This window comes from Saccopteryx leptura, chromosome 3 (genome assembly GCF_036850995.1).
Source record: "Saccopteryx leptura isolate mSacLep1 chromosome 3, mSacLep1_pri_phased_curated, whole genome shotgun sequence".
NCBI classification, from domain to species: domain Eukaryota; kingdom Metazoa; phylum Chordata; class Mammalia; order Chiroptera; family Emballonuridae; genus Saccopteryx; species Saccopteryx leptura.
In genome coordinates this window covers 94526288-94541784 of record NC_089505.1, presented here as the reverse complement: position 1 = coordinate 94541784, position 15497 = coordinate 94526288, and the positions used below count along the sequence as shown (strand labels likewise).

General features: G+C 52.3%; 1 protein-coding gene across 3 annotated transcripts; it reads left to right on the top strand.

The window, feature by feature from the left end:
- The first annotated feature begins 2001 nt into the window (after positions 1-2001).
- CPLANE2 (ciliogenesis and planar polarity effector complex subunit 2) lies at positions 2002-10166 on the top strand. Of its 3 annotated transcripts, none has more exons than XM_066375179.1 (7): positions 2002-2155; positions 2529-2642; positions 3892-4044; positions 4625-4749; positions 5088-5224; positions 5440-5521; positions 9720-10166. In XM_066375179.1, the coding sequence occupies exons 1-7, from the start codon at positions 2110-2112 to the stop codon at positions 9849-9851; spliced, it is 789 nt and encodes a 262-aa protein (XP_066231276.1). In that variant the 5' UTR covers positions 2002-2109; the 3' UTR covers positions 9852-10166. The 3 variants fall into 3 exon arrangements, with proteins under 3 accessions (XP_066231276.1, XP_066231277.1, XP_066231275.1); XM_066375180.1 differs by lacking the exon at positions 9720-10166 and adding an exon at positions 6263-7007 and having other exon boundaries at positions 2003-2155; XM_066375178.1 differs by lacking the exon at positions 9720-10166 and having other exon boundaries at positions 2005-2155; positions 5440-6226.
- Positions 10167-15497: the final 5331 nt, after the last annotated feature.

Genomic DNA, 15497 nt, shown 5'->3' with positions numbered 1-15497 from the left:
TCTGGCCACCAGCCTCCAGCTCTGTGCTCTGTGCCTGAGAGGACTCCGTATCTCTGGCCTCCAGGTTAACAAGTAAACTCATTCCGCCAAGTTGCTTCATTTTCTCACCTTCTTCCTGAGCCTGTGATGAGGCAAGCCAGCTCAGGGCCAGATGTGAAGTCTGGAAACCCAAAGGTAAGTCAGATCTGGGCTCTGCCACAGAGGCACTCCTGGTCCGTGGAGAGACCACAGTTGGGCACCACCCTGACTCCGGGCAGATTGGGGAAGGACAGCAGGAGGGAAACGGAGCTACCTGGGAATGTGAGCCAGTTTCAAGCACAGACCCCTGCAGCGTGGTTATTCATTTGTTGTGTCTCTGCCTAGCTGCAGTGGAAGCAAGTTGAGGGAGGTGCCCTAACACATCCTCGTCCTCTCCACCCCCATGGACATAATGGGCCTCCATGATCTGTGGGTTTGTCCTCTGGCTGCTTCCAGCTTTACTAGGAACAGCTCTTCTCGTGGCTGGGGCAAAGTTTTAAAAACACAAGATCCAGCCCTGGCCTGTTGGCTCAGTAGTAGAGCGTCGGCCTGGCGTGCGGAAGTCCCGGGTTCCATTCTCGGCCAGGGCACACAGGAGAGGCGCCCATCTGCTTCTCCACCCCTCCCCCTCTCCTTCCTCTCTGCCTCCCTCTTCCCCTCCCGCAGCCGAGGCTTCATTGGAGCAAAGATGGCCCGGGCGCTGGGGATGGCTCCTTGGCCTCTGCCCCAGGGGCTAAAGTGGCTCTGGTCGCAGCAGAGCGACGCCCGGAGGGGCAGAGCATCGCCCCCTGGTGGGCGTGCCGGATGGATCCCGGTCGGGCGCATGCGGGAGTCTGTCTCTCCCTGTTGCTAGCTTCAGAAAAATACAAACAAAAAGCAAAAAACAAACAAAAAAACCCCCAAAAAACCACAAGATCCAGTCTAGAAGAACAGATACATATTTCATAGTCTAGAAACTGGTTTCTGGGTCTAGTTTTCCCACTGACCACCTGTTTGATGTGGCATCACACAATCACATTGTCGCTGAGCTTCCTCATCTGTGAAAGAGAAAACATATTTCCTACACAGGTTTCTTTATAGAATTAAGTGAGGTAGCCTCTGTAAAGCCCCTACTGTCTAGCACCTATTTGGTGTTCAGTTATTCCTTACACAACAGTGGTTTGCCCTACCTGAAGGCATTGCAAGAGGAAACGGGTAAAAGTGAAATGTAACAGACAACTTCTCAGTAATGACCCACCTGCACCCTGTCCAGCTAACAGGCATTTACTAAGCATCCACCTTTGAGTAACAGGCCCAGTGCCCAGTGTTGAAACAACGGAGATGGGGTCATGGTCTCAGTGCCACAATGACAGCTACAGGAGGGCAGGGAGCTCTTACTCACCAATGTATCGCCAGTAGCTAGACCAAGCTGAGCACATAGTAGGTACTCAGTAATTATTTGTTGAATGAATGGGATAAATCAGTCAATAAATGACTGCAAGGTACAATCCAGTGGGCCTCTGGCTCATTTTTAAGAACTTGAGCAAGTTTATCTCTCTGAGCTGCTTTCCGCTCATCTGTGAAGGCAGAGGTGTTTAACTCATTTCTGTAATTATTCCATTAATGGAATAATAATTTATTATTTTAATAAATCATTGAGCACTGCTATGGACAGGGCACTGTTGTAAAGAAGCCTAGGAGACAATAGTATTTCACCTCTCCTTTATGGAAGAGGGAACCGGCACATAGAGGCAGTGTATCCTGTGCTCCTGGACAAGGGAATCTGAGTTTCGGAGGAAAAAACGGGAGCTCTGACAAAGCGATAGGGAAGAGAAGATATCTTCAGAGAGAAAAGCCCTGTCCAAGGTGTCACTGCGCTCTGTTAGGGGTTGACGTAGGAGAGACCAATCCCGCCCCAACCTGGCAACCTAACCCCGCCCCCTGGCGGCTTCATGACCACACCCTCGGCTCATGCGCCTCCTGCACCGGCGCCTGGCCTGGCGGCGCGCGCGCCGAAGCCGATCGCGGGCCGGGCGGAAGTAGGCCCGGCGGGCTGGGAGGTGGGAACGCGGGAAGCACTTTTAAAGGAACCTTGTCCACCCGGCAGTCGGTATGGGAGAAGTAGAGGAGAAACAAGGCTGTGTGACCCCTCCCAGAGGTAACAAGGGAGAGAAAAAAAAACTGTAAATGCCCTCGGGGCAGTAATGGGAATGACACCCCCCACACACACCGGGGGTCGGGGGCAATACGGGGTAGAAAGGAGTATGGAATGACACCTTCTGGGTAATAGAGGTAGATGGGAATGAGTAACACCCTCGGGCAGTGAGAGGGAGTGGGGACTCCAAAAGTGTAATCGGGATAATAAGAAGGGTGGGGCTCCATACTGCTCTACCACCCAAGAAGGAGGGTAGGCTTTGCCAGCGAGCCAGACTGCAGGTAAGAGGACTTACAGCTCCAGCTTGGAACAGTTACCCTCTCCCTTCCCCCGCACTCAACATTCTGCCATCTCCTTCCCCCGTTGGGGTGCACAGCCATGGCCAAACCACCCGCCCCGGGCTCGGTGATTGTTCTGGACTGGCACGAAAGCACCGAGGGCAAGGAGTACCTGGCCTACATCCTGCGCAAGAACCGCCGGCGGGTGTTTGGTAAGTACCCTCCCTCCCCCAAGCTTGTCACCTGCCATTCCTTAGGGAGAACAGTCACACCTATTGCTCCCTGAGGGGAACAGAGAAGCAAAGCAGTGAGGGCCCGAGGCACTGCACTCGTCAGCCTTGGGGACCTCTGGGCTATCCCTGGGGCCCGCCCCCACCCCAAAATCTTCTTAGAGCCAATTCCATCATCAGAGCCACGAACATGGAAACAGGTGAAACCCTGCCAGGAACTACTGTCACCAGAGAGGCTGTTGATTGAGCCCTCACCCGGTGCCAGGGCCCTCTGCTGGGTACTTTACACCACAGACTCCCATTTCACCTCCATAGCACATCTTACAGTCTTGTTAAGACTAGTGAGGAGACACAAGCCTCTTTCTTATTCTGCTGTCTCCAGGATAAGACACTCCTGTTCCCCAGGATGAAGCCAGCTCCTGCAGGCAGGGCCGGGCTGACAGGCCAGCAGAAGGACCTGGCATTGGCCATGAGAGTCCACCTCTGACCAAGAGAGATGAAGCCCTAGAGGGCTTAAAGCCAGAGAATGAAAGGGCAACCCCTAACTTAGGACTTTGGGTCCTCTGTCTACCGATATATCATAATCTAGATTTTTTTTTTGCAAGTTTTAAATTAAAAACATTCATAAAGATCTTGAACCTGACCTGTGGTGGCGCAGTGGATAGGGCGTCAACCTGGAATGCTGAGGTTGCTGGTTCCAAACCCCCACCTTGTCAGGTCAGGGCACATAAGGGAAGTAACTGCGAGTTGATGCTTCCCACTCCTCTCCCCCTGCCTTTCTCTCTCTCTCTCTCTCTCTCTCTCTCTCTCTCTCTCCTCACTCTAAAATTAAAAAAAAAAAAATCTTAAAAAAAAGATCTTGATATATTAACTGTAAGGAGTTTATTTATAGTAAGAATACTTCTGATGATATTTCTCTGCTGAGGAGTTATGAAACACCTTGCTTTTACATGTGAGAAATCTGGAACATGTGATAACCATCTCGTGCATCAAACTTAAGTAATTTGGTGTTGTTTGGAGTGGGCGTTGGCCCAGCTCACAGAGCATGTGTTCTCAGTAGAGGTTCATCCAGGGGTGCTGCCTGTGTCCCAGGCCTCGGTAGTGCGTGTAGAGAACCACAGCTGGTTGGCAGTGAAAAGCCCATAGAGGTGAGGTTATCCCACCCGGGGTCTGATGGGTCAAGACTCTGGGTGGAACAGCCTAACCCCACACGACTCCCTCCTTGCCCCAGGACTACTTGAGCGACCAGTGCTGCCCCCAGCTGTGGCCATTGATACAGCCAGCTACAAGATCTTTGTGTCTGGGAAGAGTGGCGTGGGCAAGACGGCGCTGGTGGCCAAGCTGGCTGGTCTGGAGGTGCCCGTGGTACACCATGAGACCACTGGTGAGTCCATCTTTGGAGGCCTTTCCTAGGGTGGAGAAAAGACTCTGGGCCACACAATCTGGGATTTGAACCAGCCGCCCCACCGTTTACTCTGCAGCTTTGGGAAGTCATTTCGTTTCTCTGAGCCTATTGACTCTTCTAACAGCGATAATGGTACCAATCTCATGGAGTTATTGGGAGGTTGGTGCTAGTGATAGTGGTGGTAACATGCTTAGCATTGAGCTGGCACAAGGTTGGTGCTCAGGAAACACTATAATCTTCTTTCCTTGTTTCCTTCCACTGGATGCTGATGGACCATCATGTTGCAACATCCTCCAGTATCCTGGGACCTTTGGGTGTTCTTGTACATATGAGTGAAACTTTGTTGTCATGGCTGGTGCTAGGGCAGTGTCTCCCTGGTAGACTGGGGGCTCCTCCAGGGCAGGTTGGTTTCCCTCACCAGACAGGATTCTCCCGGATCAGGGAGTCTTCCCTATCAGACTCGGACCCGTGAGGGCAAGAGCGTATTTTTCCTGTCCCTTCCTGGCCCCCTACCTCTCCCCACCTCTAAGTGCTAAGTGGCTGACCCCGGCCTCCCCAGGCATCCAGACCACCGTGGTATATTGGCCGGCCAAGCTGCAGGTCAGTGACCGTGTCGTCATGTTCCGCTTTGAGTTCTGGGACTGTGGGGAATCTGCGCTCAAAAAGTTCGACCACATGCTGCCGGTGAGCATGCAGGTGGGCTGGGTGGGTCCCGGAGGGGCCGGTTGTCTGAGGTGGGCTGCTGAGTTCGGGTGTCTGAGCCCAGCCTGCCTGGCTTGCAGGAGCCAGAATTGGGCACAAATGGGCTAAGGGTACTGCTCCAGCTGGGAGAGCTCTGAGCTAGCCTTGGGGACTAGATCCCAGCCAAGGTTTGCCCTGGGGCCAGCCACCCACTGCTCTGGGCCTTGCTGGTTTTCCAGTTTGTAAAGGGAGGGATTGTGCTGCGACTTCTCGAGGCCCTGCAGGGGTAGAAGGGTGCCGGTCCCATGGTCACAGCCTTGAGTCAGCCTCTGCACCCCCAGGCCTGCACAGAGAAAACAGACGCTGTCCTCTTCCTCTTCTCTTTCACTGACCGAGCCTCCTTCGAAGACCTCCCTGCACAGCTGACCCGCATCGCAGGCGAGGCCCCTGCTGTTGTCAGGATGGTCGTGGGCTCCAAGTATCCTTTGGGTAGACCCTAGGACTGTCAGAGGCCACATTTGGCAAGATGTAGACCCTACCTCTGCCCAGCCATGGGGTCCTGCCCCATGGACTTTATCTTAAAGGCTGCAGCAGGGTCTCCCCCAGACCCTGGGTGGGTGTGAGGCTCCAGGGAAGAGGGAGAAGGCTGGGTTTGATGGGGTGGTTAGCAGAAGCTCCTTAACCCTCCTCCAGATTTGACCAGTACATGCACACGGATGTGCCTGAGCGTGACCTCACAGCCTTTCGGCAGACCTGGGAACTGCCCCTCCTGCGGGTAAAGAGTGTGCCGGGGCGGCGGCTGGCTGATGGGCGCACACTGGATGGGCGGGCAGGGCTGGCCGACATCGCCCACGTGCTCAATGGCCTGGCGGAGCAGCTGTGGCACCAGGACCAGGTGGCAGCTGGCCTGCTCCCCAACCCCCCAGAGAACACCCCTGGCTGACATGAATGGGCACCTATGATTCCTACTACTGACCCGGCTGATCCAGAGCAGGAAACTGGACCCAGAACCTAGTGCTGGGGCAGGAGTATTGATCCCATACTAAGGAGCAGTCAGGGAGGACGTTGGCCTGCGAAGACTCTGCCCCAGCAGCACTTCCCTTGCAGAATTCACGGCAGCGAGGTGGGAACACAGTGCTGTGTGGGGCAGGGGCAGTGGTGTGAGGCCCTCTGGCCTCCCTGAGCCCTGGGGGGTCTAGGCTCTGGTAACGGAAGAACTCCATGGGCAGGGCCCCACGACTCAAGCATCTCCCCCAGCCTCCTGCTGTCCCATCCTCCTGCAGTACACAGGGAGGGTGACTGGGGAGAGGGGACCCTCACCTGGGTCCTGGACCTCAAGTGACTTCAATCAAAAGAAATAATAATATGAAAATAAACTGTGTTTTGAACACTCACAACTGTAAACCTTTTCCCCCACCCTGTCACTGAAGTAATACCATCTGCTATACCAGAAAACCCTTAAGTCTCCGTGGTTTAACGCTATAGAAGTGTTTTTCTCGATTATGTCTCTCCTCAGGTGGAGGTGAAGGTGGCTCTGGGGTCTCTGCTCCATGTGTTCATTCAGAGACCCAGGCTCTGAGATCTTCAACACGTGGCTTCCCAGTTTGCCCTGGGCTGCACCATCCCATGAGCAGACCAATGAGTGCAAGTGAGAGGTCACCCGGGAGGTTTCTGTGGGTCTGGCCCAGGGCAGTGCCCCTCATTTCTGTCCGCATTCCTTTGGCCAGTACCTAGTCACATGGCCACATGGAGCTGCAGGGGAGGCTGAGAGATGTAGTCCACTGCCACGAACCAGGGCGGCTGGTAATTCCAGGTCCTGAGTGAGAACAGTGCGGAATAAAGAAAATAGACTTAAAGAGAAAAAGGATGGGATCAGGAGGCCTCTGTGAGCCAATGGCAACTCAGCAAAACAGCCCCTGGTTTGCTTTATTATATAGCCATATGCAAATAAGGAAGTCTCCAATACAAAGTTACACATGTGAGGCAAAAACAGGAATTCTCTTAAGCAGGGGTCCCCAAACTATGGCCCGTGGGCTGCATCTGGCCCCCTGAGGCCATTTATCCAGCCCCCACCACACTTCTGGAAGGGGCACCTCTTTCATTGGTAGTCAGTGAGAGGAGCACTGTATGTGGCAGCGCCGCAAATCGCGACGTCGCTCACGTACAGTACTACTTCCGGTGACGTGGACGCATGCGTCATGGCTTGGGAAGCGCGTCATATGACGCATGCACATCTGGTCTGGGGCTGTGGCGCTCCACATTGAAATACTGGTCAGTTTGTTGATTTAAATTTGTTCTTTATTTTAAATACTGTGTTTGTTCCCGTTTTGTTTTTTTACTTTAAAATAAGATATGTGCAGTGTGCATAGGGATTTGTTCATAGTTTTTTTATAGTCCGGCCCTCCAACGGTCCGAGGGCCGGTGAACTGGCCCCCTGTGTAAAAAGTTTGAAGACCCCTGCTCTTAAGGCATAAACAGGAATCCCCCCTCCCACCATGCATAAGTGAAATCAACCAACATCTGAACAAACAAAGGGTGAGAGGAAGGGCATGTAAATTGCTTCTAGCAACTTAAGCAAGCAAGTGAAGTGGGGGGATGGGATGAATGCAAATACTCAGCTTCTTAGCCACTATGGAGGTGGCGGGGGTGGGGGGGGGAGGATTTAGCCTTTGGCTAAGCCTCGAACTACAAAGAGCTTTGCCACTTGCAGTGTCCCACAGTCCACCTGTGTGTCCAGGAAGCAAGCGCCTCAGTGTACAGTTCCTTGATTGTGAAACTGTCAAGCTAGGCTTAGGACAAGGGCCCTGCCAGCCTGGGGGCATCAGAAAGCATCACTGGGCCAAGTGGGGGTCAAGAAGTGAGGTACCTGTTGGCAGCTCTGCCCTGTGGGAAGCCAGCAAGGACAGGAGCAGGAAGGGGAGTGAACTTGCCTGTTTCTGTGTTGACTCCCAAAGTCAACTGGCCCTTGGAGCTGCCTCTTGAGAAGTCAGCACGGGCAGCTCTGTACGCCCCATACTCACACACATGATCATGTGTGCACACAGCAGCACTGTCCTAAAATTCTTCCCTCCTGGCATACACAGGAGGCGCATGCATAGCCCCAGCTCACACTCCTGAGCACACCGATTGCCTTCATGGCACTTGTCACGTCTGTCTACCTTGGGCACTACATAGGCTTGTCAACCCTTCCAGGGCCTAATGGACCAACCAGCACCTTCTTATTTCCAATGCTGGTTCACAGCTGATACCAGAGCTTATCCCATACCCTAGAGAAAGAATGTCCCTGAGCAGGACGCCAAGACCCCCAGCAGCACAGCCTGTAGATGACAGACCTCCCCACTGTGGCCTCTACCTCTGCTTCTAGGCAGCTGGCATTCAGCCCAGTTCCCTCGGTTCTTAGCTCCAGTTGACTTGGACCCCCCAGGGGAGCAGCAAACTGTGGGAGGAGGACCCGTGAAGATGGCCTCTAGGGCCTGACCAGGCGGTGGCGCAGTGGATTGAGCATTGGACTGGGATGTGGAAGGACCCAGGTTTGAGACCCCGAGGTCGCCAGCTTGAGCACGGGCTCATCTGGCTTGAGCAAAAGCTCACCAGCTTGGACCCAGGGTCGCTGGCTTCAGCAAGGGATTACTCAGTCTGCTGAAGGCCCGCAGTCAAGGCACATATGAGAAAGCAATCAATGAACAACTAAGAAGTTGCAACGCGCAACGAAAAACTAATGATTGATGCTTCTCATCTGTCTCCATTCCTGTCTGTCTGTCCCTGTCTATCCCTCTGACTCTCTCTCTGTCTCTGTAAATAAATAAATAAATAAATAAATAAATAAAATAAAATAAAAAAACTGCTATGGATGAAAAAAAAAAAAAAGAAAAAGATGGCCTCTGGGCCTGAATATGACCCTCCAGCTATAGGTACCTGTCTTATGAGCCCCAGCTACCCTGCATCCCAACCAGTTATCTCTGGGCTTAAAACTCTCCCAAAAAGGAAGCTTTCGAATCGTCCCTGGGTACCAGCTCTGCTAGAGTCAGAGGGTTGCTCTGGAGAAATAACTTGGATCCTCCCCACAACAGGGCAGGCCAGTCATCCTGGTTAGCACTGCTCCAGTCAGAGAATCACCCGTCACCCAACTTCACCCCAAGTCAAGGGCGAACACTTCCCATCACCGTCTCCCTGGGAAGGAACAAAGCAGGGAGGAAGATGGGGCTGGGACTTGGAGCCCGGCCACCCACTATCCAGTTTGATCACCACAGCATAGCCAGTATCTACTGCACTGCATAGCACAGTATGCTGTCAGTGGTCCCTGGATAAACTTAGGTGTTATTTACTCATTCATCCGCCCTCCCACCCACTCATCCATTCTCATGTCCATCACCCATGCTTCCATTTGCTCCCCCACCTAGCCATGTTCTCCCACCCACCAGTCTGCCCGTCTACCTCCACGTGTGCACCCACTTATAGAGATTTGTCAGTTGTTTTCCTGTCTAGTTTTCTCACCCATCTGTCCATTTGCTGCTCACCCATTCTCTGTCCAGTCCTCTCCCACATGTGCATCCATTTGTTTTTTTGTTTGTTTGTTTGTTTAGAGATAGAGAGGGAAGAGAGATAGATAGGGAGAGACAGACAGGAACGGAGAGAGATGAGAAGCATCAATCATTAGTTTTTCGTTGCGACACCATAGTTGTTCATTGATTGCTTTCTCATATGTGCCTTGACCGTGGGGCTACAGCAGACCGAATAATCCCTTGCTCGAGCCAGTGACCTTGGGTCCAAGCTGGTGAGCTTTGCTCAAACCAGATAAGCCTGCGCTCAAGCTGGTGACCTCGAGGTCTCGAACCTGGATCCTCTGCATCCCAGTCCAATGCTCTATCCCTTGCGCCACCGCCTGGTCAGGCTGTACGTCCATTTGCTAACTTCTCTCTCTAACTACCTGTCCATCCATCCATTCATCCATCCATCCATCCATCCATCCACAGGTTCCCGGCCAGGCCCTGGGGAAGGCCTTGCAGAAACAAAAACAAATCAGACCGCATTCTGCACTTCCAGAGTTTGCTGTGCAGGCAGGACAAGGTGGAGGGCATCCCCTACCCCAGGGCCATGACACCTAGCTTCTTGGGGCCTGGGATGAACATTTGTTACCCCTGTGACAGGAGTGCTCACATCCACAGTTTGCTGTCACCCAGTGACAGGCCTGAAGGAACCCTACTTCCCACCCCACACTCACCTTTGCCACCTATTCAAGGGCTCTGCAGCTGTCCTCATCATGGTGAGGGGGCTTTGGACCCTTCCTCTGGAAAGACAGTCCCCTTGAGGGGCAGCTGGGACCCTGGTGGCCTGCCTTTCTGCTCTGACAGCGCCCCCTGCCAGTCCCAGCTCCGTGTGGTAATGATTTTTGTCATTTATCATGATATTGTAAGTGCTACAATGTTCCAGATGGGCAACCCGTGCTCATGACCCAAGTGAGTGCCCCTTGGGGAATCGGAGTGGGGACACTGTTCCAGCCCCAGGCCCAGTGGGAGCCTTAGGTTTCTCCCATCACATGGCTGGGCCTCAGGTGATGGCTGGCGCTCTGCCTAGGCTGGCAACATTGCCAACAAGAGCACTGTGCTTAACCTGCTACTGACGCTTCTCTTGGGCCAGGTCTACCCTCTCACTGGCTGAGAAGCTGGTGGGGGAGTGAGGGCAGGGGGTCGCAGTGGTGTCCTGGCATCAATTGGGAACTGAGAGTCCTGAGGAAGGGCTCCCTGCTCCTCAGAGCCTGTGGCTCCCACCTACTCAGTCATCCTCAAGTGCGGGTGGCCAGGGGCACATGGTTGGCATTAGGGGAAGGTGGGTTGGGGACAGAGCACATGGGCTGACTTGATGGGTTGTGCTGTGCCCTGGCCGGGAATCAAACCAAGAACTTCCACACACTGGCCTGACACTGTACGGCTAAGCCAACCGGCCAGGGACCCTTTTTCTTTTTCTTTTTTTTAATTAAGATTTTATAGAGGTGGGGAGCGAGAAGTATCAAGTCATAGTTGCTTTACTTTAGTTGCTCATTGCTTGCTTGTTGTCTGTGCCTTGACCAGGCAAGCCCAGACTTTTGGGCTGGCAACCTCAGCATTACAGGTCGATGCTCTACCCACTGCGCCACCACAGGTCAGGCTGCTTCTCTCCCTTCTCTGTCGCATTCTTCAAAGGCAGGTGGGGAACCCCATCCTCTGAAGCTGTTGCCCCTGAAGGAAGTGGCCAAGCAGAGCAGCAGCATCCTTGAGCCTCCAGACTTGTCTCTATCAGTGTTACTGCCTTGATTTCCTTGGGTTTCGGTTTTCTCAGCTGCAACCTGCCAACATCTCATTGGGCAGATGTGAAACTCTGACACCTGCATTCATTTAATCCTGCCTCCCTGGGTGGCCCTGACCTATCACTGCAGTTTGGGGTCATTGTCATCTCTGTGGTGACTGTTCGGTGAGCATTCTGGACTCGATGCTGAAGACACAGAAATAAACTAGAGCTTTTCATTCACTCGGGGAGCTTCCAGTTTTTTTTTTTTGTTTTTTTTTTCTGTATTTTTCTGAAGCCGGAAACAGGGAGAGACGGTCAGACAGACTCCCGCATGCGCCCGACCGGGATCCACCCGGCACGCCCACCAGGGGGCGACGCTCTGCCCACCAGGGGGCGATGCTCTGCCCCTCCCCGGCGTCGCTCTGTTGCGACCAGAGCCACTCTAGTGCCTGGGGCAGAGGCCAAGGAGCCATCCCCAGCGCCCAGGCCATCTTTGCTCCAATGGAGCCTCGGCTGCGGGAGGGGAAGAGAGAGACAGAGAGGAAGGAGGGGGAGGGGTGGAGAAGCAGATGGGCGCTTCTCCTGTGTGCCCTGGCCCGGAATCGAACCCGGAACTTCTGCACGCCAGGCCGACGCTCTACCACTGAGCCAACCGGCCAGGGTCTTCCAGTTTTTAACGAGGACTGGTTAGGAGTCCTAAAGGACCAGGCTCCCAGGAAGTAGTGTTACTGTGTAATGAATTGCCCTCATTATTTGGTGGAAATGGGAGGGAGACTCATCAGAAAACACTTGTCACCAGCGCTGGACAGATAGCTCAGATGGTTAGAACATTGTCCCAATATGCAGAGGTTGCAGGTTCAATCCCCAATTAGGACACATACAGAAAGAGATCAATGTTTCTGTCTCTCAAATAAATTTTTAAAAAATTAAAAAAACAAAAAAGCTTGAGCTTGTCCCCAGCAGCACGACACCCTCTTCCTGGGCTAAAAACACCCCATTCACTTCTCATGGTTTTGAGCTGTCGATATGGGTCATGGCGCCAAAGGCCCTTGGGAACATAGCCCTTTGGGGCTAGTGGGGTGGGGGCCCTGACTCCACCACTTACAACTGGGGCAACCCTGGGCAAGGTCTCTGGGCCTCTGTTTGCTCATCTGTAGAGTGAGAATGATCATGGGGCCTACCTCTAAGGAATGTTGGGAGGACAGAAATGGCATTGCCTACTTCCCTTGTCCCTGGCCCCAGAAAGCTGCAGGCAGAAGGGCAGCTGGCAGGGCTGTGGGACCCCCAGACCGGACAGGAGCAGAGGAAGATTTTGGACTCAGAGTGTGAGAGCCTGTTTGATGAGTACTTGGAGAAGGGTTGTTACCAGACTGCTTCCAAGCCAGGGGCTGGTGCTGCCCCGGCGGAGTACAGGACCTTTCGTGTCAGGCGACCTCCAGGTTCTTGACTTGTGCAGGAAAAATGTCAAGACCCCAGTCCAGGTGAAAGTGAGGGTAAGTTTATTAAAGCTTGGGACTGTGAGGCAAAGGAAGGGCCCCCGGAGACAGGATCGAGGGTTTGCCAGGGATGAGCTGCCACTGCCTATTGCTCCCCTGGGTGCAAATCTTGTTGGGACCCTTAGAGCTTAGGGTAGAAGCAAAGTACATTCCTGAGGAAGGGGGGGGGCGAGGCCATGCTCAGAGAAGACCATCCGTTGGCATTCGTTGTCCTGAGGGTCTTATCTATTTTCTTTTTTTTGGGGGGGGGATCTTATCTATTTTCTATTTTCCATAGGCAGGAATTTTAGGGGAAGTCCCAGCGGAGGATCTCAAAAGACTATTCATTAGATTTCTAGTTGTGTTGTTTAGTATGCTGATATATCAAAATGAACGTATGGTGGAATCAGGGGTCATTTTCCAGTTAGTTTCACCTTTATTTTGGATTAATCTGACTAATTGTTGTTTGTTTTCTAATCTATCTCCTTGACCTAAGGTGATTTAGACCACCTGCTCTCAGATATCTTTGAGGTGGTGACCCCTACACTGCCCTCTCCCAGGGCTGCAATTTGGTTTTATCACCATTTTTGTGGTGGCCGTCCCACTGGCACTGCCAGTGGTTAGTCAACCTGGTCCCTACCGCCCACTAGTAGGCGTTACAGCTTTCATGGTGGGCAGTAGCGGAGCAACCAAAGTATAAATAAAAAGATAGATTTAACTATAGTAAGTTGTTTTATAAAGATTTATTCTGCCAAACTTAGCGAAAATCCAACATAAAGTACTTGGTAATTATTATGATATGCTTTAACTTGCTGTAACTGTGCTTTATAAATTTTATAAAGTAAAGTTACTTCCCTACTTTATAAATCACCATTACTGTGGAACCGGTGGGCGGTTAGAAAATTTTACTACTAACAGATATACAAAAATGGGTGGTAGCCATAAAAAGGTTGACTACCCCTGAGCACCGCTGTTTGTCCTCCTCACCAACTAGGAGGAGACTCTGCCGGACACCCACAAGTTCGTGTGTGAGTACCAGCTGCCAGTGGCTGAGCAGGCACCGGGCACAAGGATCTGGCTGCTCCTTGTCCAGGCCATAGCCCAGGCCATAGCCCACCATTCAGTCGCAGTTGATATGAGCGTGGGGCAAAGGAGGGGAACATGGGATCAGGAGTAATGGAGATTAGAAACTCGGAAGGAGGCTCGGGAGAAGGGAAATGAAGTCTGGGACTGGAAATCAGAGCCAGAGATTGGGAAATACAGGCAGAGGGCTAGGACTGGGGCTTGGGCTCATCCTGACTGCAGGAGTGGGTTTGGACCCAGGTGGAGGTGAGTAAGGAGACTGGGCCCTGAAGACCCTCCATCCTGGTACTTTCACCACGGACTACCATGTCTCTTGTACCAGTACGAACAGCATAGTTAGCTGCGCGGCTATGTGCCCTTCAACGCTGGCGCCAGCGCCAGCGCCTCCAGCCTACCAGCACGTGGGCACAGGACAAACACGCGCCGGGCCTGTGGGAGACGAGGGGAGGGGCGGGGCCTGTCTGGGAGGGGCGGGACGCTGAGCCTGTGGGAGGAGTGGGGTGGGGCCTAGCTGGGAGGGCTGGAATCTGAGTCTGGGGTGAAGGATTCGTGGGCAGAGCTGGAGGCTCAGGGCCAGGCTTCAGCGGGGAGAGGCGCGAGTGCCCGGAGTAGAATCCAGAGCGTCGCAGGACAAGGACACCGCGCCGTGCGCAGCCCAGGTACAAGGGGAACCTCTTTCTTCTAGTGGAAGCTGCTGGCTGTGCGTCTGGGCTTCATCATCACCTTCGAGGTAGGCTCAGCGTCGAACAGACATGGGTTCAAGTTCAGGTTCGCCGCCGACTGGCTGTAACTGGGGATATATTACAGACTAGGGTCTATTTTATAGGATCTTTATGAAGATTCAATGTCAAGCACTTGAACAGTACCTAGCACATCGTAGGTGCTCAGTGATTTAGTAGCACTGCAACTACTATTATCTCTTGGCAGTAGACCTGGAGGAAGGGAGGAAGCATGTTCCCTCTGGCTTTGCTCAAAATCCCCCTTTTCTGGCCCTGCCTCTAACAGGGTCCCAGGGTTGAGAGATTCTAATTATTAAGGTGATCAATCGTCTTCCTTTAGGGAGGACAGCCCTTCTTTTGTAAGTTCTGTCCTCCCTCGAGAAACGTCCTCCTTCATGTCCTCCTTTTTGATATTGGAAGACTAATCTGTAAATGTCCATATTTGATTGATGCAGAGTCGATCCATTGCATGTGATATGACGTATTTGTATCTAAATAAGTAATTTTTCTTACAATTATTATTAAAAATGAATAGGCATGTAAGCATAATTACAATATAAAATATTACAAATGGTTTTTTTTTTACAAATGTTATTATGCATTTATCATGTTATAGTGTATTGTTGCAATGAATAAAATGTTTCTTTTATTTAGGATATTGTTTTCTTCAATTTATTTTTGTCCTTTTCATTTAAAAAAGTTGGTCACCTTATAATTATATCTCTGTGTCTTTGGACAAATGACAACTTGTTTATGCTTCGGTTTCTTCACTTGTAAAACAGTAGTAGTAATTGTATTTACCTCCTAGAGTTGTGAGAATTAAATGAATTAATACCCGATAAACCCTCAGAATAGTGCCTTGCACTTGGTAAGCAACTCCATAAATTAAGATTGCTAAGGCAATCATTCATTCTCTCTTTGGCTCCCCTTCTCCCCAGCACGTGGTATTCTTCCAGCGTCTCATCGCCTGGCTGGTGCCCGACGTGCCAGCAGCCCTGGCTACCAAGATTAAGGGCGACCGCTACTTGGCTAAGCAGGCGCGCTGGCGGACAACCTCGAGGAGAGGCTTTCTGTCAGAGGACCTGCGGACCCTGCCCCCACCCCCGCTGACCACGGCCCCTCTGTCTGCCCCAGGCTTTAGCTCAATTTTCTATACCATACCCTGTTTTTTTCCTTGCCCCTGCGAGTACTGGCTGGATTACCTCTAATT